This window comes from Carcharodon carcharias, chromosome 17 (assembly GCF_017639515.1).
Source record: "Carcharodon carcharias isolate sCarCar2 chromosome 17, sCarCar2.pri, whole genome shotgun sequence".
Classification (NCBI taxonomy): domain Eukaryota; kingdom Metazoa; phylum Chordata; class Chondrichthyes; order Lamniformes; family Lamnidae; genus Carcharodon; species Carcharodon carcharias.
In genome coordinates, this window is record NC_054483.1 from 64,601,657 (window position 1) to 64,626,541 (window position 24,885).

At 43.7% G+C, this 24,885-nt stretch overlaps 1 protein-coding gene and 1 long non-coding RNA gene across 4 annotated transcripts in view; one reads left to right on the forward strand and one right to left on the reverse strand.

The window, feature by feature from the left end:
• cep55l (centrosomal protein 55 like) overlaps positions 1-4,920 on the reverse strand; it is a 38,092-nt gene extending 33,172 nt beyond the window's left edge. For all 3 annotated transcript variants that reach the window (XM_041209058.1, XM_041209059.1, XM_041209057.1), the window contains exon 1: positions 4,683-4,920. In XM_041209058.1, the coding sequence (XP_041064992.1) occupies positions 4,683-4,853 (171 nt within the window). In that variant the 5' untranslated portion in view covers positions 4,854-4,920. The remainder of the gene's footprint in view (positions 1-4,682) is intronic.
• Positions 4,921-5,379: 459 nt separating this feature from the next.
• Positions 5,380-24,108, forward strand: LOC121290083. The gene is made up of 4 exons (XR_005945698.1): positions 5,380-5,438; positions 19,481-19,648; positions 21,901-22,017; positions 23,845-24,108. It is a non-coding gene; the product is annotated as an uncharacterized LOC121290083 (long non-coding RNA).
• Positions 24,109-24,885: the final 777 nt, after the last annotated feature.

A 24,885-nucleotide genomic window follows, 5' to 3' on the forward strand; every position in this document is an offset into this window, starting at 1 on the left:
GACAGGGCCCTCAAACGTGTCCGGCCCATCTCCTGTGCATCCGCCCTCACACCTTCCTCTCCCTCCCAGAACCATGATAGGGTCCCCCTTGTCCTCACTTATTATCCCGCCAGCCACCGCATTCAAAGGATCATCCTCCGCCATTTCCAGCATGATGCCAACACCAAACACATCTTCTCTTCACCAACCCAATGGCATTTCACAGGGATCGTTCCCTCCGGGACAACCTGGTCCACTCCTCCATCACCTCTTACACCTCAACCCCCTCCTACAGCACCTTCCCATGCAACCGCAGAAGGTGCAACATCTGCCCCTTTACTTCCCCCCTCCTCACCGTCCAAGGGCCCAAACACTCCTTTCAAGTGAAGCAGCATTTCACTTGCACTTCCCTCAATTTAGTCTACTGCATTCGCTGCTCCCAATGCGGTCTCCTCTACACTGGAGAGACCAAAGGCAAACTGGGTGACAGCTTTGCAAAATACCTTCGGAGTGTCCGTAAGCATGACCCAGATCTCCCTGTCGCTAGCCATTTCAACACACCACCCTGCTCTCATGCCTGCTGCAATGTTCCAGTGAAGTTCAACGCAAACTGGAGGAACAGCACCTCATCTTCCGACTAGTTACTTTACAGCTTTCCGGACTGAATATTGAGTTCCACAACTTTAGATCATGAACTCTCTCCTCCTTTCCCACCCCCTTTCTGAACCCCCACCCCCCTCCAATAATTTATATATATTTTTCTTTTCCCACCTATTTCCATTATTTTTAAATGTATTTCCACCCATTGTTTTATCTCTACCTTTTAGCCTATTTTGATCCCTCCCTCCCCCCACACCACCACCTGGGCTATCTGTCCCTTGCTCGTCCTGATTTCTACCCTTAATGTCCCCATTAGCACATTTCTTAGCTAATATCACCACCGTCAACACCTTTGTCCTTTTGTCTATGACATTTTTTGGCAATCTCCACCTATCAGTGGCCCTCTATCCAGCTCTACCTGTCCCATTCACCACCCCCCCCCCCCCACCACCCACCCACCCACCCACCACCCAAACAAGCTTATATGTCACCTCTTTTCTATTTTTCCTTAGTCCTCATGAAGAGCCATTCGGACTCGAAACATCTCTATGGTTCTATGGTTAACTGTGTTCCTCTCCGCAGGTGCTGTCAGACCTGCTGAGTTTTTCAAAGTATTGGAGGTATTGGCAGGCTTAAAAGTGGACGAATCTCCAGGTCCGTATGACTTGTGTCCCAGACCGCTGAGGGAGGCAAGGAGGAGATTGCAGGGGCTCTGGCCCAAATTTTTAATTCCTCTCTGGCCACGGGGGAGGTGCCAGAGGACTGGAGAACAGCTAATGTGGTTCCGCTATTTAAGAACAGTTGTAGAGAGAAGCCAGGGAACTACAGGCCATTGAATCTCACATCAGTGGTAGGGAAACTATTGGAGAAAATTCAGAAGGAAAAAATATATCTCCACTTGGGGAGGCAAGGTTTGATCAGGGATAGTCAGCATGGCTTTGTCAGAGGGAGGTCATGCCTAACAAATTTGATTGAATTTTTTGAGGAGGTGACCAGGTGTGTAGATGAGTGTAGTGCAGTTGATGTATTTTATATGATTTCAGCAAAGCCTTTGACAAGGTCCCACATGGGAGACTACGAAGAAGGCAAATGCACATGGATACTGGGTAATTTGATGAGGTAGATTCAAAATTGGCTTAGTTGTAGCAGACAGAGGGTGATGACAGAAGGATGCTTTAGTGACTGGAAGTCAGTGTCCAGTGGCGTACCACAGGGATTTGTGCTGCGTCCCCTATTATTTGTCATTTATATAAATGACATAGATGATTATGTTGGGGGGGTAGGATTAGTAAGTTTGCGGATGACACAAAGATTGGCCGGGTGGTTAACAGTGAGGTTGAGTGTCTTGGGCTACTGGAAGATACAGACGGGTCAAATGGGCAGATAAATGGCAGATGGAATTTAACGCTGAAAAGTGTGAGGTGATATACTTTGGAAGGAGTAATTTGACAAGGAAGTATTCAATGAACGGCATGACACTAGGAAGTTCTGAGGAACAAAGGGACCTTGGCGTGTGAGTCCATAGATCTCTGAAGGCAGGGGGGGCATGTTAGTGGGGTGGTGAAAAAGGCATATAGGACATTTGCCTTTATCAATCGAGGCATAGGTTTACAAAAGTAGGGAGGTCATGTTGGAGTTGTATAGAACCTTGGTGAGGCCACAGCTGGTGTACTGTGTGCAGTTCTGGTCGCCACCTTATAGGAAGGATGTGATTGCACTGGAGGGGTTGCAGAAGACATTCACCAGGATGTTGCCTGGGATGAAGCATTTAAGTTATGAAGAGAGGTTGGATAGACTTGGGTTGTTTTTGTTGGGACAGAGAAGGGTGAGGGGTGACCTGATGGAGTTGCACAAGATTATGAGGGGCATGGACAGGGTGGATAGGGAGCAGCTGTTCCCCTTAGTTGAAGGGTCAGTCACGAGGGGACATAAGTTCAAGGTGAGGGGCAGGTGGTTTGGGGGGATGTGAGGAAAAACATTTTTTATTCAGAGGGTGGTGACGGTCTGGAATGCGCTGCCTGGGAGGGTAGTGGAGGCGGGTTGCCTCACATCCTTTAAAAAGTACCTGGATGAGCACTTGGCACATCATAACATTCAAGGCCACGGGCCAAATGCTGGCAAATGGGATTAGGTAGGGAGGTCAGGTGCTTCTCACATGTCGGTGCAGACTCGATGGATTGAAAGACCTCTTCTGCACTGAGAGATTCTGTGATTTACGAAAAGGAACATCGGGGAAAAAAGGGTAAAAATTGTGTTTAACCAACTCAATCAAGGTTTTTAAACAAGGTAACAGAAAGGGTTAATGAAAATAATGCAGTTGATGTATTCTATAGGAGTTTCCAAAAGATGTTTGATAAAGTGCAACACAATCGATTTGCAAAATTGAAACCCATGAAATAAGAGGGACAGTAGGGACATGAGTACAAAGTTAGCTGAGGGACAAGAAACAGTGCAGTGGTGAACAATTGTTTTTCAAACTGAAAGAAGGTATATCGAGGGGTTCCTGAAGGATAGGTACCAGGGCCACTGTTTTTCTTGATAAATATTAATGACATAGACTCGGGTGTAGAGGGCACAACTTCATCATTTGCAGATGACATAACCTGGAAACCTTGTGAACTGGAGGAAGATAGTGATAAACTTCAAGAGGACAAACATAAATTTAACACAGAGAAGTCGGAGCAATACATTTTAATTAAAAGAAATTGGAGAGACAACATAAAGGATATAATTCTAATGGTGTTGCAGAAAGCTAGCCGGGGTAGGTATATGCACACAAATTGTTGAAGGTTGGCAGTACAGGTTGAGAAAGCAGTTAAAGCATATGGGATCGTGGGGTTTATAAGTAGGGGCACAGAGTACAAAAGCACGGAAGTTATGATGAACCTGTACAAAGCACTGGTCCAACTGAGGATTGTGTCTAATTCTGAGCACCGTACTTCAGGGAGGATGCAAAGGCTTTAGAATGAGACCAGAAAAGACTCACCAAATTTACCAGGGATGAAGAACTTCAGTTATGTAGACAAGGTTGAGAGGAGAAGAAAAGAGTTGACGTTTCGAGTCCTCATGACCCTTCAACAGAACTGTTGAAGGACTCGAAACGTCAACTCTTTTCTTCTCTGCTGATGCTGCCAGACCTGCTGAGTTTTTCCAGGTAATTCTGTTTTTGTTTTGGACTTCCAGCATCCGCAGTTTTTTTTGTTTTTATATAAGGTTGAGAGGAGATTTGACAAAGCACAAGAGCAAGAAATTGAAGGCACAGATTTAAGGTGATTGGCCAAAGAATTAGGAACAAGAGGGCATTTTTAGAAAAATACAAGTACTTAGGATCTGGAATGCACTGCCTAACAGGGTGGAGGTGGCAAACTCAATCAGGGCTGCCAAAAGCAAATTATATAAGTACCCGAGGAGAAAAGGTTTGCAGGGCTAGAGAAAAGGCAGGGAAAGGGGACTTGGTGAGTTGTCTGGCACAGACAACAGGCCAAATGGCCCCCTTCTGTACTGTAATCATTCTATGACTCTATTCCATTTACATCACCATCACTGCGGTACAAGACACTTTTCCTTTGAAACCAAACACAGGAAACTTGGAGCAGATACCTAAACTGCCCAAAATTAGGATGTTCCAAATTAAGACAGCAAAGTTTGACATTTACACCAACTGATTTTCTTGTTAGTTGATCTTCTTCTGAAAGGCACAGGCAGCTAGCCAAGGGAGCAGGCCAACAGGCGCCTGAAAAACCTGCATTAACGTAGCCCGAGGCTTCACATCTGAGCCTCTCGTGTCAGTATTGCCAACTATTAAAATAAGGAAAATAAATCACAGCCAAGCACAATCCTGAAACTCATGCAAACGCCATGATGACAAATTCCACAATCGGTGGACACCACCAGACATAGATAGTGTTGTCTTAATTGGTAGTAAGCGTACCTTTATTTAACAGGGACACTTGTGTTGCCTTGTTAGATGACACTATTGGTCCAATGAGAAAAGCCCCACCCGGATGAGAATAGCATCAATTATCCCGTGGTCCTGAGGTCAATTCTAGCACACACTGGGAATGGGGTGAGAGCTCTGTTGGCTTTGCCGTTCTTGAACCCACCTCCAACAGCCGGTTCCTCTCCCGTTCCCACGTTTGGCCTTTGCTGAGCTCCTCCAGGGATCTCTTGAGCTGCGCATTTTCCTTGCGGAGTCTGTCGGTATCGCTCTCTGACCGGGACGCAGCCGCTTTGTGGAGGCCGAAGCGGCTGCTGATGATGTTCCTGGAAGTCATGTCACTCACTCGCTCTCGGTTACGCCAATCAACGGAACCGGAGCCGTGGCCCAACCGCCGTCCCAAGCGGAAATATCGCCAAAACAATTTCAAATTCCCCGCGCATCCGGTCCCTCCCCGCGAAGCGTGTCGGGAGATGGCTGCAGTGCGCATGCGTCAGAGCGGGGGGCGCCCTGATAGTAGGCTGTAATAGTGCGCAGGCTCCAGAGGGGGGGGGTTGGGGTAGCTGTGACAGGGGACTGCAGCAGTGTAACTTGGAGGGAGGAGAGATTGTAGCATGTTCCATTTTAAATCAATAGTGTAACTTGGAGGCAGCATGTTCCAACAGATGGCGCTGGTGAGAAGTGACTGTAACTTTCTGGGAGAAGTTATCTCAGACACCGCGACTCAGGAGGGAATTGAGGAGGATCCACTGTCAAAGAACGGAATAGCCCCAAACATTACATTGCTGTAGTGTTTCCATCCCTCCCTCCTCCTCAAACCTAAAAAAAAGAAAGAGAGGAAGAGGCAGTGCCTTCAGGAGTGCACCAGACCTGCGAGAGACACTCTTCTGAAAGTGGATTTTAAAGAAAAAGCAGCTGATTGGTGAGTAAATCCTGGGAGCTGACTCGGAGAGAGGAGCACCGGAGTGGTGACCTCGGGGCACAGAGTAACTGAAGCCAAAACTGAAAAAGTGACATCACAGGAAAGCTGTGATCTGATTGGTTGGTAGGAAATCTGCACCAAATTTGAAACAAAAACACTGCAAAACTAATTAATAAATTAATTATCTAAGTAGAGATGACTGGGCAGCAGATGTGCTGTAGCTGTATGATGTGGGAGCTGGCAGATCCCATTGCAAGTCGCAGTGACCACACCTGCAGTAAGTGTTGGTTGCTGGAGGAACTCCGGCTCAGAATTGATGAGCCGGAGTCCGAGCTCCAGACGCTGCGGGAGGGGGAGAGTTACCTGGACGCTTTGTTTCAGGAGGCGGTCGTACCTGGTAGATTAAGTACCTCAAGTCCGGTCAGTGGTCAGGGTCAGCAGCGTGTGACTGCAAGTGAGGCAGATAGAGGGATCCTGTGTTCAGGAACAGAGGAGCCTCAGCCCTTGACCTTGTCCAACAGGTACGAGGTACGTGCTCCCTGTGTGGATGAGGAAGAGGGCTGTAGGGAGGATGGGCCAGCTGACCACGGCACTGTGGCACAGGAGGCCATTCAAGAGGGGGGAGCAAAAAGACAAGTGGTAGTTGAAGGGATTCTATAATTAGGGGAGTTGATAGCTTTCTTCGTAAGCAGGATCGAGAGTCCCGCATGGTATGTTGCCTGCCTGGTGTCAGGGTGAGGGACATCTCTGACCGGAAAGGATATTGGAGATGGAGGGGGAGGATCCAGTTGTTGTGGTCCATGTCGGGACAAATAACATATGTAAGACTAGGAAAGAGGACCTGTTTGGGGATTATCAGGAACTAGGAACTAAATTAAAGAACAGGTCCTCAAGGTTTTTAATCTTCAGATTACCACCCAAGCCACGTGCAAATTGGCATAGGGACACGAGAATCAGGGAAGTAAACACGTGGCTAATGGAGTGGTGCGGGAAAGAGGGGTTCCATTTCGTGGGGCACTGGCATCAGTATTGGAACAGGAGGGATCTGTACCGTTGGGATGGTCTCCACCTGAACCGATCTGGGACCAATGTTCTAGCGAAAAGGGTAAATAGGGTGGTCAACAGGACTTTAAACTAGAAAGTTGGGTGGGGGCCGGGGGGTGGGGGGGGGGGGGGGGGGTGGGGGGAGGTGCGCGTAGGGAAGGGTAAAACTCCAAGAAGTATGACTAATGGGAAACAAAGCATCAGGTTAGCGTGTAGGGGGGTGGATTCAACTTCATGGAAAATTATGAAAAAACTGAAAAGAAAGGAGAGCCCAGGAGAGGCTATTAAAGTCTCCAGAACACAAAATAGGACAGAGCGTTTGGAAAGGGCTAGGAATCTAACTTCAAGCACATCAGATAAAGGGACGACAATGAGAAAGGGGACGGGAAATACAGGACTGAAGGTGTTGTATCTGAATGCACACAGTATACGAAATAAGGTAAATGAGCTTGTGGCGCAGATTGAAATTGGCAGGTATGAAGTGGTGGGCATCACGGAGACATGGCTGCAAGGGGATCAGGACTGGGAGCTAAATATCCAAGGATATATATCCTAATGAAAAAATAGGCAGGATGGCAGAGGGGGTGGGGTTGCTTTGTTAGTAGGAAATGAAATTAAATCAATAGCAAGAAATGACGTAGGGTCAGATGATGTAGAGTTGAGGAACTGCAAAGGTAAATAAACCATAATGGGAGTTATGTACAGGCCTCCGAACAGTAGTCAGGATGTGGGGCACAAGATACACCAGGAGATAGAAAAGGCGTGTAAGAAAGGCAAGGTTACAGTGATCATGGGGGATTTCAAAATGCAGGTAGACTGGGAAAATCAGGTTGGTAGTGGATCCCAAGAAAAGGAATTTGTGGAATGTCTACGAGATGGCTTTTTGGAGCAGCTTGTGGTGGAGCCCACTAGGGAACAGGCAATTCTACATTTAGTGATGTGTAATGAGGCAGATTTGATAAGGGAGCTTAAGGTGAAGGAACCCTTAGGAGGAAGTGACCATAATATGATCGAAGTTACCCTGCAATTTGAGAGGAAAAAGCTGGAATCAGATGTAACAGTATTAGAGCTGAATAAAGGCAACTACAGAGGCATGAGGGAGGAGCTGGCCAGAATTGGCTAGGGAGATGAGCCTAGCAGGAAAGACAGTGGAACAGCAATGGCAGGAGTTTCTGGGAGTAAGTTGGGAGACACAGCAAAAATTCATCCCTAGGAAGAAGAAGCATACTAAAGGGAGGACGAGGCAACAATGGCTAACAAGGGAAGTCAGGGACAGCATAAAAGCTAAAGAGAAAGCATACAATGCGGCGAAGAGCAGTGGGAATCCAGGGGATTGGGAAGCCTACAAAGACCAACAGAAGACAACTAAAAAAGAAATAAGGAGGGAGGAGATTAAATATGACAGTAAACCAGCCAGTAATATAAAAGAAGTTGTTTTAGATGTATAAAGGGTAAGAGAGAGGCAAAAGTGGACATTGGGCCGCTGGAAAATGTCGCTGGAGAAGTAGTAGTGGGGAACAAAAAAATGGCGGAGGAACTGAATAGGTACTATGCGTCAGTCTTCACAGTGGAAGACACGAGTAACATCCCCAAAGTTCAAGAGAGTCGGTGGGGGGCAGAGGTGAGTATGGTGGCCATTACCAAGGAGAAGGTGCTAGGAAAACTGAAAGGTCTGAAGGTGGATAAATCACCTGGACCAGATGGATTACACCCTAGAGTTCTGAAGGAGATAACAGAAGAGATAGTGGAGGCTTGAGTGGTGATCTTTCAGTAATCACTGGAGTCAGGGAGGGTCTCAGAGGACTGGAAAATCGCTAATATAACCCCCCTGTTTAAGAACGGAGTGAGGCAAAAGATGAGAAATTACAGGCCGATTAGCCTGACCTCGGTCGTTGGTAAAATTTTAGAGTCCATTATCAAGGATGAGATTTCAGAATACTTGGAAGTGCATGGTAAAAGAGGGCAAAGTCAGCATGGTTTCATCAAGGGGAGGTCATACCTGACAGATCTGTTAGAATTCTTTGAGGAGGTAACAAGTAGTTTAGACAAAGGAGAGCCAATGGATATTATCTACTTGGACTTTCAGGAGGCCTTTGACAAGGTGCCGCACAGGAGTCTGCTCATTAAGATAAGAGCCCATGGTTTTAGAGGCAAGGTACTAGCATGGATAGAAGATTGGCTGTCTGGCAGGATGCAGAGAGTGGGGATAAGGGGGTCCTTCTCAGGATGGCAGCCGGTGACTACTGGAGGTCTGCAGGGGTCAGTGTTGGGACCACAACTTTTCACTTTATACATTGATGATCTAGATGAAGGAACTGAGGGCATCCTGGCTAAGTTTGCAGATGATACAAAGATAGGTGAAGGGACAGGTAGTATTGAGGAGGTGGGGAGGCTGCAGAAGGATTTGGACAGGTTTGGAGAATGGGCAAAGAAGTGGCAGATGGAATACAACGTGGGGAAGTGTGAAGTCATGCACTTTGGTAGGAAGAATAGAGGCATAGACTATTTTCTAAATGGGGAGAGAATTCAGAAATCTGGAGTGCAAAGCGACTTGGGAGTCCTAGTCCAGGATTCTCTTAAGGTTAACTTGCAGGTTGAGTCGGTAGTTAGGAAGGCAAATGCAATGTTGGCACTTATTTCGAGAGGACTAAAATATAAAAGCAGGGATGTGCTGCTGAGTCTTTATAAGGCTCTGGTCAGACCACATTTAGAATATTGTGAGTAATTTTGGGCCCCGTATCTCAGGACGGATGTGCTAGGCCTGGAGAGGGTCCAGAGGAGGTTCACGAGAACAATCCCAGGAATGAAAGGCTTAACATATGAGGAACGTTTGAGGATTCTGGGTCAATACTCGATTGAGTTTAGAAGGATGAGGGGGGGATCTGATTGAAATTTACAGAATACTGAAAGGCCTGGATAGAGTGGACGTGGGGAAGATGTTTCCATTCGTAGGAGAGACTAGGATCCACGGGCACAACCTCAGAGTAAAGGGAAGAACTTTTAGAACAGAGATGAGGAGAAACTTCTTTAGCTAGAGAGTGGTGAATCTATGGAATTCATTGCCACAGAAGGCTGTGGAGGCCAGGTCATTGAGTGTATTTAAGACTGAGATAGATAGGTTCTTTATTGGTAAGGGGATCAAAGGTTACAGGGAGAAAGCGGGAGAATGGGTTTGAGAAACTTATCAGCTATGGTTGAATGGCGGAGCAGTCGATGGGCTAAGTGGTCTACTTTCTGCTCCTATGTCCTCTGGTCTTATGGTTCCATTTTAAACAAAAATAGCTGGAAAAATTCAGCAAGTCTGACAGCATCTGTGGAGAGGAATACAATTAACATTTTGAGTCTGTATGACTGTTCAACAGAACTAAGAAATATAGAAATGAGGTGGAATTTCTGGTTGAGGGTGTTGGGATAGGTAGAGGTTTAAATCCATCCATCCATACATCCATCCAGCCATCCATCCATTCATTCATGGGATGTGGGTGTCACTGCAAGGCCAGAGTTTATTGTTTATACCTAATTGTTTTTGAAGAAGATGAGCTTCCTTCTTGAACCACTGCAGTCCATCTGGTTTAGGAAGGGTGACCATCTTTCCTGTATTTTCAAGGGATTGTCCATTATTTGCAGCAGGCTAAGGATGGACATGTGGGCATGAGAGCAGGGTGGTGTGTTGAAATGGCAAGCGACAGGGAGGTCCCAGACCTCCACCCTGCTCTCATGCCCACATCACCGTCCTTGGCCTGCTACAATGTTCCAGTGAAGCTCAACGCAAACTGGAGGAACAACACCTCATCTTCTGGCTCAGTACTTTATTCCGGACTGACTATTGAGTTCAACGACTTTAGATCATGAACTCTTTCCTCCATCCCCACCCCCTTTCCGATCCCCCCTTTTCCAATAATTTATATATATTTTTCTTTTCCCACCTATTTCCATTATTTTTAAATGTATTTCCATCCATTGTTTTATCTCTACTGTCGGAGATTAATCACGCCAAGGCATCATTAATACATAGAAACCCCATTTGTTACTTGTGCACAAGGGAGAACAATACGAGAGCTATTGTGACAATTCCAAGCAGAATACACAAACACTTGCTAAAAAGCATTTTACAACCAATCAGTAAATTTTGCACATCTCAATCCACTTATTTGCATACGTTAACTGACCAATCCATGTTTTAGTTAATTTCCATTCCTACACAACAGGTGCAGTTGTTTATAATTTGGCTATCACAACTTTGATTACATTCGGCCTGACATTACATGGAATGTCTCAGGGCTCATCCTACAGTAGTCAAGCAAGATGGTATTGTTCTTCAAGGTTGCAGTATTTATCTCTAGGGTTCAAGTGTTTAATTCAATTGCTCCATTAACCTTTTCAATACTGAGTGGGCCCCCCTATAGTTGTCTTTAGGCCACCACACTACCTTTTAGCCTATTTCGATCCCCCCCACCCCACCCCCACTAGGGCTATCTGTCCCTTGCTCGTCCTGCTTTCTACCCTTAATGGCCCCATTAGCAGATTTTTAGCTAATATCACCACCGTCAACACCTCTTTGTTCTTTTGTCTATGACATCTCTTGGCAATCTCCACCTATTACTAAAACAAAAACAGAATTACCTGGAAAAACTCAGCAGGTCTGGCAGCATCGGCGGAGAAGAAAAGAGTTGACGTTTCGAGTCCTCATGACCATTCAACAGAACTAGGTGAATCCAAGGAAGGGGTGAAATATAAGCTGGTTTAAGTTGGGGGACAGACATGTGGACAAAAGAGCAGAGTGGAGTGTTAAAATGGCAAGCGACAGGGAGGTTTGGGTCATTCTTGCGGACAGACCGCATGTGTTCCACCTATTACTGGTCCTCTATCCAGCTGTACTGTCTCACGCCCCCTTAAACCAGCTTATATTTCACCTCTCTTCTATTTTTACTTAGTTCTGATGAAGAGTCATTTGGACTCGAAACGTTAACGGTATCCCTCTCCGCAGATGCTGTCAGACCTGCTAAGTTTCTCCTGAAAATCCTGGAACTTCCTCCCTAACAGCAGTGTGGGTGTACCTAATTCACATGGCCTGCAGTGTTTCAAGAAGGTGGCTCACCACCACCACCTTCCCAAGGGCAATTAAGGATAGACAATAAATGCTGGCCTAGCCAGCAATCTCGCAACCCATGAAAGAATAATTTAAAAAAATTGATCCAGCAACAGTCAATTGCTGTTCTTGAACCCACTTCTAGCAGCTGGTTCTTCTCCCGTTCCCACGTCAGGATAGTGTGTGGCTTGGAGGGGACATTGTCAGTGGTAGCTGCCCTTTTCCTTCCAGGTGATAGAGGCCGCAGGTTTGGAAGGTGGTGTTGCAGGAGGCTTGGTGATTTTCTGCACTGCATCTTGAAGATGATACACAACTGCTGCCACTGTATAGAGAGTGGTGGAGGAAATGAATGTTTAAGTTGGTGGCTGGGGTGCCAATTAAGTGGGCAGCTTTGTCCTGAATGGTGTCAAGTTTCTTGAGCGTTGTTGGAGCTGCACTCATCCAGGCAAGTGGAGAATATTCCATCACAGTCCTGACTTGTGCCTTTGTCACTTGCTTGCAAATACCTAGCTTTTGACCCACCCTTGTAGTTACAATGTTTATCTGGCTGGCCCAGTTAAGTTTCTGGTCAATGGCAATCCCTAAGATGTCGATGGTGGAGGATTTGTCAATCATAATGCCATTGAATGTCAAGGGGAGGTAGTTAGACTCTCTTGTTGACAATAGTCATTGCGTGGCACTTGTGTGGTGCAGAAGTTCCTTGTCACTTTATTAGTCCAAGCCTGAATGCTGTCCAGTTCCAGCAGAATGTGGGCCCGGCCTGCTTCAGCATTGTAGGAGTTGAACACCGCAATCATTGAAACTGAACACCTCCACTTCTGACCTTATCATGGAGGGAGAATCATTGATGAAGCAACTGAAAATAGTTGGGCCTGTCATGCTTCACTGAGAAATTCCTACAGTATGTGCTGGGACTAAGATGATTGATCTCTAACAATCTTCTTTTGTGCTAGGTCTGACTGCAGCCAGTGGAGAATTTTCCCTCTGATTCTCATTGATTTCAGTTGTACAAGGCCTCCTTGATGCCACACTCTGTCAACTGCTGCTTTGTTGACAAGGGCAGTCATTCTCACCTCGCCTCTGGAATTCAGCTCTTTTGTCCATATTTGGACCCAGGCTGTAATGAGGTTAGGAGCAGAATGGCCTTGACAAAACTGAAAATGAGCATGAGTGAGCAGGCTTTTGGTGAGTAAACATCACTGAATAGCGGTGTCAATTTGCAGAAGATTGAGAGTGGGCTGATGGTGCAGTAACTATCTAGATTAGATTTGTCCTACTTTTTATAGACATGGTAAACCTGGGCACTTTTCCACTTTGTTGGACAGATGCCAGTGTTGTACCTGTGCTAGAATAGCTTGGCTAGATGTGTGGCTGGTTCTGGATTCCAAGACTTCAGCACTGCAGCCAGGACGTTGTCGAGATGCATAACCACTACTGTCTCCCTTGTGCTTAGTAATGTTGTAATAACACAGGGAGTGAATTGAATTGGCTGGAGATTGGCTTCTGTGATGGTGGAGGCCTCAAGAGTAGGCTGAGATGGATCATCTACTTGGCACTTCTGGCTGAAAATGATTGCAAACTCTTCGTTCTTGTCTTTTACACTGATGCGTTGGGTTCCCAAACTATTGCTGAGTTGGAGATATTCGTGGAGCCACCTTTTCGGTGTAGTTTTTAATTGTCCACCACTATTCATGATTGGATCTGGCAGGACTGCAGAGCGTTGATCTGATCTGTTGGTTATAGGATCACTTAGCTCTGAATATAGAATGCTGCTTCTGGTGTTTAACTTGTATGCCCTGCTGTAACTTCACTAGGTTGGTATATAATTTTTAGGTATGCCTGGTGCTGCTACCGGCATGCCTCATCGAATCAGGGTTGGTCCCTTGGCTTAGTGGTAAAGTAGAGTGAGGGATATGCTGGACCATAAGATTACAGATTGTGGGGGAATAGAATTCTGCCACTGCTGATGGCCGACATCGCTTCATGGATGCCCAGTTTTGAGCTGCTTGCTCTGTTCTGATCTATCCTGTTTAGCGCAGTGGTAGTTCTACAGAACACAATGGAGGGCATCCTCAGTGTGAAGATGGGACTTTTTTCCACGAGCAATGTATGGTGGTCACTCCTACCAATACTGTCATGGACAGATTTACATGTGCCAGGTAGATTGATGAGGATGAATGTGATTTTCCCTAGTGTTGGTTCTCTTACCATCTCCCCTCAAGCCCTGATTGGCAGCTATGCCCTTCAGGACTCTGCTAGCTTAGTCACTAATGGTGCTGCCATGCTACTCTTGGTGATGGACATTGAAGTTCCCCATCTAGAGTACATTCTTGCTTTTTCCAAGTTGTGTTCAATGTGGAGAAGTAATGATCTATTAGCTGAGGGAGGGCAATAGGTGGTTATCAGCAGGAGATTTCCTTGCCCATTTTTGACATGTCTAGTCTTGTTTGCATGACACCCCCCTGTGGAGGGGGGGGTGGGGGGGGATGTTGGGTGGGTGGTGTGGGAGAGGGGTGGTGGTGGTGGTGGGGGCGGTGAGTGGTGCTGGTGGGGGCGGGGGTGCTGGCGGTGGGGTGGGTGTTGAGAGAGTTCCAAGGTTTATGTAAAGGAAGCAATAGGCATTTCCCCTCAAAGTCAGCAGTCCTTTAGATAACTAGTTAATGTCTAAATGACTGCAATATGGATACTGGCCCTTCTGAATGCAGCAGGCCCCACTGCTGAATGAGATGTCGTCCTGTACTGTATGTTTACTTCATGCAACTGATGTGAGCATTCCTGTCCATCCACACTCTGCTGGATGTTATTAGCAGTGAGGGTGGGTGCTTTAGTCTGAGGAAACCTGGGGGCTGAAACAGGGCAGAGACTTGGATAACAAGATAAATCTATCCCCACTGCACTCGGAGTCCACTTATCCTATAATTGTACATGTTTCAACATTGTTTACAGTTATTTGGAGTCTGGTAGGCTCCTTTGTAAATTAGCTTTGGAAAGAAACCAAGGTCTGGAGCATTTGATGAAATTCAGTCAATGCAGATAGCAGCCAAGAAAGGGTGGTTCTTGATGTTAAAAATCTTGCTGTCACCATTTTCTTTTGATAGACTTTTAATCTTATTTTCTGCACTCTATTTTTAAAGTACAGAGATTTTCCCATCTTTCCTGTGAAGAGAAGCTAGGCTTCAAATTCACGTCATTGCAGTGAGAAGCCCATCATCAACCATATGAAGGATTGCGACCACTTATAGTGCCGTCTCTTAATGTATGCACCCATTGTTACCACAAAAAATAGAACAAGAAGTTGTATCTGCTTGACCTGGAGATTGCCCACATCCTGATACTATTTGGCATTCATGAGGAAGAGGACAAATGACTCACTCTTAAGACGTCTGCCAATGTTATTCTTGACTCAGAGATAGTCACTCCAATATATGTGATATTATTTTTCATATCCTCTTTCACTATGAACCTTCTGTTCAGACTCCCTATCTGCACCATGTATTCTCCTCTAACCATGCTTTAATTGGTTTTGAAAAACCTAAAAGTTAGAAATAGAATGTATTGGTGCACAAAGAAATGATAGCCATGTTTATTTATCCTTTTGCATTTTAACCAAGATGGTAACTCAATTTTTAAAAAAAGTTTTAAAAAATTAACTTGTGATTGGAATGACTTCCTGTTGAATCCTTTTCATAGTTGTCACCTTTTTCAGTAAGTAATAATGATCATAATTAGTAACAAAGAACAGCTTTTATGCACCATTAAACCAAAATGAAATATTAATCCTTTTAAAAGATGACTGGCAAAGCTCCCAAGTTATTGCTCACATTGAATTGGAGGATATGCAATTTTATAACAGGAATTCTAACATCTAATGCACGTTGTACAATATCTATGATCTGTTGTGCTGCTTGTGGAAAATAATGATAACAATATTGCCTGTTTTGATAATTGTGCTTTTTTCTTTCATACTCTAATTCTTTGCGTCACTTTTTTCCTCCCAGTATGGCTTTCATACACTTTTCTCACTCTTGTGTAACTATCTTCTTTGCTGACAGTCATCCCACTTGTGTGTCTCAATCTCTCTCATGTGGTCCTCACATTTTCCTTCACTCTTGTATTACATTTTAGTATCTCAACCTCTTTTTTTCTAAAAGCAAGGGTCTGTGGCAAGATAGACAGCAGCTAATATACTCGGTTGGAGGTTTATGTTTGTGTTGGATAGGGAAAAGCTTTCTGGAGGTAGTGGAACACACATGGGTAAGAGACAAAAAGGCAAACTATCAGGAATCTGAGCTTAGTTGAATTGCTCCAGTTACGTAAACAATCACAACTCAAGATGCACGCTGATGAAGGGTAGGTTCAACACAAGGAAAATGACGGCAGAGATTTACAAGATTTTATGGTAAGTTTATACACAAGTGGATGTAAAGATCCCATGGCTCTATTTATTCCTTAATAACATCACAAAAACAGATTATCTAGCCATTCTCATATTGCTGTTTGTGGGAGCTCTCTGTGGTTTGTGGCTACCATGTTTCCTCCATTGCAACAGTGAATGCACTGCAAGAATACTTAATTGACTGTAAAATGCTCTGAGATATTCTGAGGTCATGAAAGGTGCTATATAAATGCAAGCCCTTTTTTTATAGCAAAGAGTGCTAAGGGGAGAACAAATAGCAGTATTGAAAATTATGAATGGTTTTGATAGAACAAAGAGGGAGAAATTGATTCCTCTGGCAAATGAGTCAGTAATCAGAGGTCATAAATTTAAAACAAGTGGCAAAAGAACTAGAGGGGGAATGAGGAGAAATTTTTTTCACATAGAGGGTTGGTAATAACGAGAAGGCAATACCTGAAAAGATGGGAAAAGTGGATTTGTATTGAAAAGAAATTTAAACTGGACAGACCACCCGGCATTGACCTAGGCACCGGAAACGACAATGGCACAAACTAATTCAGTGGACCCTGCAAAATCCTCCTTACTAACATCTGGGGCTTGTGCCAAAATTGGGGAAGCAGTTGCACAGACTAGTCAATCAGCAGCCTGACAGAATTCTCACTAAATCGTACTATACAGTCAATGCCCTAGACTCCTCCATCACCATTCCTGGGTATGTCCTAATGTATAAGTAATTACACTGCATGGTAATCATCTTGTTAAAGATAATTGCTACTTAAATAGGTGATGGGCTTTGATTATCCCATCTAAACAGAATAAAAAGATACAGCTGGAACACTTTGTGTGGAAGCTGCTTGGAAGTCAGTAGCATTGTCTTGAAAATAAACCAACTTGAACCAAAAGACTAGATTAATTCTTCCACTACAACTATTTATTGTGAGCAACATGGTAACAGAGGCTGAACTTTAAGCTTTGATGATTGATTGCTGTATATGAAGCTTTTTATCTCAATCCTCTAAAGGAAAAGAAGTGTACTGTTGCTGACATTTTGAGTTAAGGAATGGCGGTAGGATGGTGCACTCTCAAGCTTTGACTACCCACGAATTTTTTCTGAGTCTGAACCTCATCAGCAATGGAAGGCTGAAGTTGGGTTGTGGACCCGGGTTCCATACCCTAAAAGAAGCAAGGTATGGCTTTGGTGTTATCATTACCAGCCAAAAGTAAGATAAGGAGTGTAAAGTATTTTCAGAGTGGAAAGTGGATGATCTAGTTCCTGGAGAGGGAATTGAACCTTCTGTTACAATTTTTGGATAAGTTTTACAAAAAGGATAAATTATTGGAAACATGAAGCTTGGACAATCTTTGTTAGGTTTAGAAATTCAAACGATCAGTCCATGGAAGAATATATCATGGATTATGATAAATGGTACAGGAGAATACAGAGATTTGAACTTGAAATTCCGGAATCGGTATTGGTGTTTAAATTACTGGACTGTGCTCGCATTTCCCACGTTGGTAGTATTTTAGTACAACTAGGCGTTCAATTCTGGGGGACAGAATCTCTCCTATTTCAAATGGCTGCTGCCCTAAAATTACTTCTGGGGAAACAGTTATTCCCAGCCACTTTCTTAGCAAATACGAGCAACTATGCTGTGAAACAAAGGATAGAGGATTCAATGGTGGCCAAGTTTTGAGATCGACTAAATAATAGATGAAGTTTCCAATACAAAAATGAGGTTAATGACAGGAGGGCTGAAAATGGTCGTAACCCTAGCCAAGTTGAGAGCCAGGACAAAAAGCGGATCTGGAATGGTCACCGTAGATATTTAAACCCAAAAAATGCAGGGGGATTGGTTAATTGATGTTTTCAGTGTGATTCCCAGTATCGTTATGGGATGAACTGCCCACAACGAAGGAATCACATTTTTGAAGTGACCCACAAGATAATTCATTGGAGACTAAAAATGTTGATGGCGACTGCCATGATGGAATTGTATTGGTCACTGAAAGTTTGAACCCAGTGATGAGTATCTTGATGGTAGATTCCTTTAACTGTGCAGTCCTGGACAGTGGTTGCACTTCTACAGTGTGTGGGATAGATTGGCTTGACTGCTCTCTGGAGTCTCTCGATGAGGCAGACCACCGGAAGGTCAAGGAGTATGAAAGCTGTACCTGCTTCAGGTTTGGAGATGACAATACATTAACATCCTCCAAATGGTTGGCCCTCCCTTGTAAGATAGCAGGGATCAGTCTGTTTATCAGTACTGATGTGGTTTCTAGTGAGATACCGCTATTGTTAAGTCGATCTGCGATGAAGAAGGCTCAGATGATGCTAGACATGAAGAATGATAGCGTCATCATGTTCGGAAAAAAGTGTGGATCTACATTTTACTCAGGCCATTACTGCCTGCCACTAAGAAAGACAGAGATTTCTCAGCAAAAAGTTCATGACGTTTTGTTAACTTCTGGAAGTAAGAACTTGGTGGACAAAATATCATTTGGAAATTACATAGAGAGTTTGCACATCTAGTGCCGCAGAAACTGAAGACTCTACTTGAGATGCGGGAGTGGTTGATAAAGGATACGATGATCTAATTGAACAAATCACTGCTCAGTGTGAAATTTGTCTTAAATATTGCAAGACATCACCGCATTCTATTGTGAGCTTGCCACTAACCAGGGAGTTTAATGATGCAGTGGCAATGGACTTGAAAGTTTGGGACAAGGATGGGGTTTTTGCTTTTACTACACTTCATAGATATGGCAACCAGATTTAGTCTATCCACTGTAATACATAATAAAGATGAAAGGACCAATATCAATAAGGCCATGGAGAAATGGGAAGGAACAGGTTTAGGAACACCAATGAAGTTCCTGACAGATAAGGGTGGGGAATTTGCCAATGAGGAATTTTGAGATATGTGTGAAAATTTAAGCATAAATATGCACACTGCAGCTGAGAGCCTGTTAAGAAATGATCTTTGGAAAAGAAACCATGCGGTAATAGAAGACATGTTACATAAAATATTGGCTGATCAACCAGATTGTAAATTGCAAACAGCACTAGCATAAGCGGTGCATGCAAAGAACTCTTTGCAAATGTTTGAGGGGGGAGAGCGGGGGTGTACAGTCCATACCAGTTGGTGTATGGAAGAAATCTGAAGTTGCCTTCGGTGCTATCAGATGCTCTCCCTGCTCTAGAAGGGCCTCCATTAGCTCCACTTACTCTGCTCATCTGAATGCTTTGCATGTGGGCAGAAAAGCTTTTATTAAAGCTGAGGTTTCGGAGAAAAATCAGTGAGCCCTGTGGCACCGCATAAGACCATCGGGAATGCAGTTTAGACAAGGAAACATGGTATATTACAAAAGGGAAGGCCGGAAAGAGTGGAAAGGACCTGGCAAAGTGATAAGGAGTGATGGGAAAGTAGTAATTGTGCAACACGGCTATTAAATTGTAAGAATACGTTCTTCAAAGTTAATTGTTACTGACTATACCTTTACGGTTCTGATCAGGACAAAGAAAGCGAGGAGGGCACCATGCACTTCACGTGCGCACACACTGGACAGTTATGAGGAACAGACAACAGCAGATACAAGGTTGACTGACTATGAACAAAGTACACTGTGGTACAGGATAACACTATTCATCCAGAAGGACAACTACCAAAAGTAGGAAGAAAGGTAACAAACATGCCCAAAATGGACCAGTGTGTGGAGAGATGCCACCAACATAGGGAGAGCAGGAAAGGCTACTGGTAAATACAAATATTGGCTAAATGTTCAGGATGAAGGACAGGAGACAAGACCCATGAATTGGCAAACCAAGGTAAATATGTGGAAACCCAGAAAGTGCAATATGAGTTCTGACAGTGGACCAGAAAGTGGTCGTGATGCCAGAAAAAAAAATCACAGACTTGCAAACGGAGTTTTGCTCGCATGGGAGAAAGATCATATAGTAGTAGCCCAGAAAGGCAGAGGAATGTGAGTAGAGGCCATACCTTAACAAGAACTAGGACCAGAGAGCAAGCTAGGAATCTCAATAGAAGTAGAAGTCCTTATGACTGAGAGATTTTAGCAGCTGCTAAAAGGCTGGAAAATAAGCTGATAAAGGAAGCCAAAACGGAAAGAGTTAAAAAGCTGGAAGCAATTTTGGGTATATTCTGAAACACGTGACAGAGGACAGCCAGCTTTATCTCACAGATGGATCTGTACAGAAAAGATAGTCTCAGACAGCAGATATAAGGCCAAACTGAGACTAGTAGCCCGAGGCTTTGAAGAGAGACTCAGGGATCAGGATGTCAGGGTGGACTTGCCTACTGCGGAGAAAGTGAGTTTGAAGATTTCTTTCAGCTATTTTGGCATCCTATTCTTGGGAGTGCAAATTGGTTGACATAAAGGCTGCATTTTTGCAGGGGGAGAAGTTTCAAAGGGAAGTTTTTTAAACCGCCCAAAGAAACCAATGATGTAGAAGGAAAGCTATGGAAATTGAACAAATATGTTTATGGATTGGATGATGCATCAAGATTATGGTATATTAGTACCATAAGGAGAAACTAGCTGGAATCTTTATCATGCATGTTGATGATTTTCTGTGGGGATGCTCTGTAGAATTTGAGCAATAGGTAATCGATAAGATTAAGAAGGAATTCAAGGTCAGAAGTCAGGCTTCAGGGGCCTTTAAATACATAGATTTAACCATTAAGTAGAGCAAGTTAGGAATGACACTGAACCAACAATCTTATCTATAAAATGTTAATTATATCCCAATAAGTCGGGTTAGATCCTCACAAAAAGAGGATCCTGCTACCAAGGAAGAAACAGAACAGTTGAGAAGTTTGATTGGGCAGTTGAACTGGTTCTGCACTCAGACTAGACCTGACGCTAGTTATGATGTGTTGGAGCTGAGTACCATGCTACAGTTAAGGAAGTTCTGAGAGCAAATAAAACACTAAAGAAATTAAACTCAGAGAGATGCGTGCTCAAGTTTCCAGCCTTGGGTGAACCAGAAGATATGAGGTTGGTCATTTTTAGCGATGCTTCACATGCCAATCTTCCAGATGGGTATTCTAACACAGTAGGGTTTATCATATTCTTGGCAGGAAAGAATGATAAATGTTGTCCACTGACTTGGGAGTCAAGAGAATAAAAAGAGTAGTAAAAAGCACTTCAGCTGCTGAAATACTGGCATTAGTAGAAGTGAAAGATCTGGGGATTTACTTATCTGATATATTGACAGAAATATTATATAAGGGGCAATGTCCCCATGGAATGTTATGTTGATAATTGGTCTCTTTGGGATAATGTTCATTTGATGAAAAGTGTCGCTGGAAAAAGGCTAAGAATAAACAGAGCCAGAATAAAATAAATGTTAGAGAGAAGAGAGATCTCTAAGACACGTTGAGTTGACACAAGTCACCAACTATCAGACTGTTTTACAAAAAGAAGTGCCTGCTCTGAGAAATTACTAAATGTATTGGAAAAGGGGTGTCTTATGTTATAATGATTAAATGGGAAAAAAAAAGCTTTTTGTTAATTGTTTATATATATATTTGGTAAAGGAAATGTGGGATCTATAGATGTGGAAATACATGACATTATTTCCTTCTGTTTGTTTCAAAAAGAATGTTCTTTAATTTTTTTTCAGCTTTAATTTAAAAAAAGGGGAAATCTGTCAATGTGTAAATAATCACACTGCATGGCAATCACCTTGTTAAAGACAATTGCTGGTTAAACAAGTGATGGACATTGATTATCCCACCTAAAGAGAATAAACAAATGCAGCTGGAACACTTTATGTGGAAGTTACTAAGAAGTCAGTAGCGCCCAAGAGCTGTTGTAAAAATAAACAAGCTTGAATCAAAAGATCAGCCTGGATTAATTCCTCCACAACAACCACTCATTGTGAGTAACAGTATGTTTTATCCCACTGGCAGGACAGACCTACCAGAGTTGATGCACAGTGGGAGATAGTTAGGAGGAAGTTGCCCTGGGAGTCCTCAATATTGACTCGGGACCCCATGAATTCTCATATGGCATCAGGTCAAATACAGGTAAGGAAACTTCTTGCTGATGACCATCTACCGCCCTCTCTCAACAGATGAATCACAGCTCTTCCATGTTGAATGCCACTTAGAAGAAGAACTGGGGGTAGCAAAGGAACAAAATATATTTTGGATAGGGGGGCTTCAATATCCATCACAAGTATTGGCTTAGCGGCACCACCACTGACCGAGCTGGCGATTCCTGAAGGGTATATTTGCCAGACTGGGCCTGTGGCAGGTGATGAGGGAACCAACAAAAGGAACAAAATTTATTTGACTCACCCTCACCAATCTACATGTTGCAGATATCTATATCCATGAGAGTATTGTTAGAAGTGACCATCGCATAATCCTTGTGGAGATGAAGACCTGTCTTCACAGCAGGAAACCGTTGTGTACCATAATATGATAGAATTTTTAATTAAGTTTGAATGCAATATAGTTCATTCTGAAACTAGGTCTGTGAATCTGAAACCAGGAGACATAACCTCAGGATAAGGGGTAGGCTATTTCAGACTGAGATGAGGAATTTCTTCACTTGGAGGGTAGTGAATCTTTGGAATTCTCTATCTTAGATGGCTGTGAAGCTCAATCATTGAGCATGTTCAAAATAGAAGTTGATAGATTTCTGGAGACTAATGACATTAAGGGATATGGGGATAATGTGGGAAAGTGGTGATGAGGTAGATGATCAGCCATGATCTAACTGAATGATGGAGCAGGCTAGACAGGCCAAAAGGGCAACTCCTGTTCCTGTGTTCCTACTAGTGTACTAAATGGCATAGATTCAGAACAGAAGGACTGGAAAGGCAAAATGGCTTACTTTGCTCCTATTTCTTCTGTTCTAATGTTCTGACATTTTTAAATATGCACATGAATGTTTATGATAAATGCTACCTTTTCTTTACAGTGCATCTTTTGTTGTCTCTCCATACTATTCGTAAACCTCCCTAGGTGGCTTGGTGCTACATCTAGGTACAAGCTGAGGGCCAGGGACATTAGCGATCAGAAGCACCTTGGGATGTTTTACTATGTTGAAGATATTATGGCCAGGACTTTCCCCTCGGCGATTTGGGGGACGGGGCCTGCTCGCCAAGGGGAAAATGACGGGATGACGTCGGGAGGAACCCCCGATGTCATCCTGGTCCATTTAAATCTTCAGGAAGGCGAAATCAGCTATCTGCCCGCCGGCCTGTCAATGGCCAATTAAGTCCATGGACAGGCTAATTAACCTTGTTAAAGACCCTGCCCGTCCAAGCTTAAGGCTGGTGGGCAGGCCAGGAGCCCTAGCAGGCTCCAGATTATTCATGAAACTTCATCCACTGGCGGGATGAAGTTTCATGTCCGTTTTTTAAAAATTTAATAATAATTTAATAAAAATTTGTGTTTCTTATTAACATTTCCCATCTCATGTGACATTGTCACATGAGGGGGACATGTTAATAATTTTAATATTTCTCTATTTTTTGACTTTTCTTACCTGTCAGTAAACTCCCTGAGCCAGCACATTGCCTCAGGGAGCAGTGCGCTCTTTTGTGCGCATGCGTGAAAGAGCACACTTTGACAGATGGGGAATCCCTCCCCCCACCCTGCACAGGAAGCGCAATTCTTCCTGTCTGGAAGGCCGCTGGGCAGACGTTAATTGGCCCCCCCACTCAAATTGGCAGCTGGCCCCATTTCGGCAGCGGAGCTCGGCTGCCCGCCTGCTGCCGAGCTGGTGGGGCCTGCCTGCCATCTGAGGGCAAAATTCTGCCCTATATAAATATAATTTGTCGTTACGTGATTGCACTATTGAGATTCTTGAGACAACTAATGTTTATCTCTTTCTATTCTGAGGTTCAACCACAAGTATTATGTGCTTGATGATACTTCAATTGAAAAATGGCAGGGGTGAATGTGGAGCTTATAGAGCAGCTCCTGAAGAATTTCCGGACCCATTATGCCAAAGTTACCTTAGGTAGCTAATGTCACTCAAGTGGAAAATTCTGCTCTGTCTTTGTGTGATTGGAAATTGCCATTGTAGAGGAACTGTTCACAGCGAATTTTTATTTGTCATTTGCAATTGCATTTTGATTAAAAAGCAAGATATCACCTAACACAGACTGCTGGCTTTATCCTGAGACAAATCAATTTGAAATAAAGAAGAGGATCATGTGCTATTAGATTTATGTCTCACATCTATTGTGTAGCTCAGACCAGGTGCAATGTTGTTTGCAGCACATGGATTGACAGTTCAGATGTCTGTGAGAACTGAAATGAAGTCTCTCACAACACAGGGTATTCTAAAAACTGTCTCTGTGACAGAGGTCAATGGACAGCTCTGTATCCAAGCAAAGGCCTATGAGTCTCTTGCATTCTTTCTTGCACTGAGAGTTTTGTTTTATTCATTCAGGGGATGTGGGCTTCGCTGGCTAGGCCAGCATTTATTGCTCATCCCTATTTGCCCTTGAGGAGAGCATCAATAAGTAAAACTTTAACCATTCCTGATTTAATGTTATTGACTAACGTCAGCTTTTTGTCTCCAAATTGTGATTTCACTGTTCTTTTATTAACAATTGCTAATAATTTTACCTATTTTGATGATTTATCTATTTTCTTAATGATTAAGTCCCCTATTCTATCAAACAGATTTTTCAACTTCAATAGCGCAATGTGATTTGTCTGCTTCTGTATATAACTGGGTGAACTTGATTACAGATTATTTTACTCTTCTCAAATTGCTTCATGACCCACTTCACTTTGAGCCTTTTCAGTGAGTCCATCTTTAACTAAATCAATTTCCTCACAACCACTCAAACCTAAAATTGGCTGTAAATCTTTGGACATTACTACAAACAATATCCTTATATGCAATGTAGGCAACCACATTCCTATGTC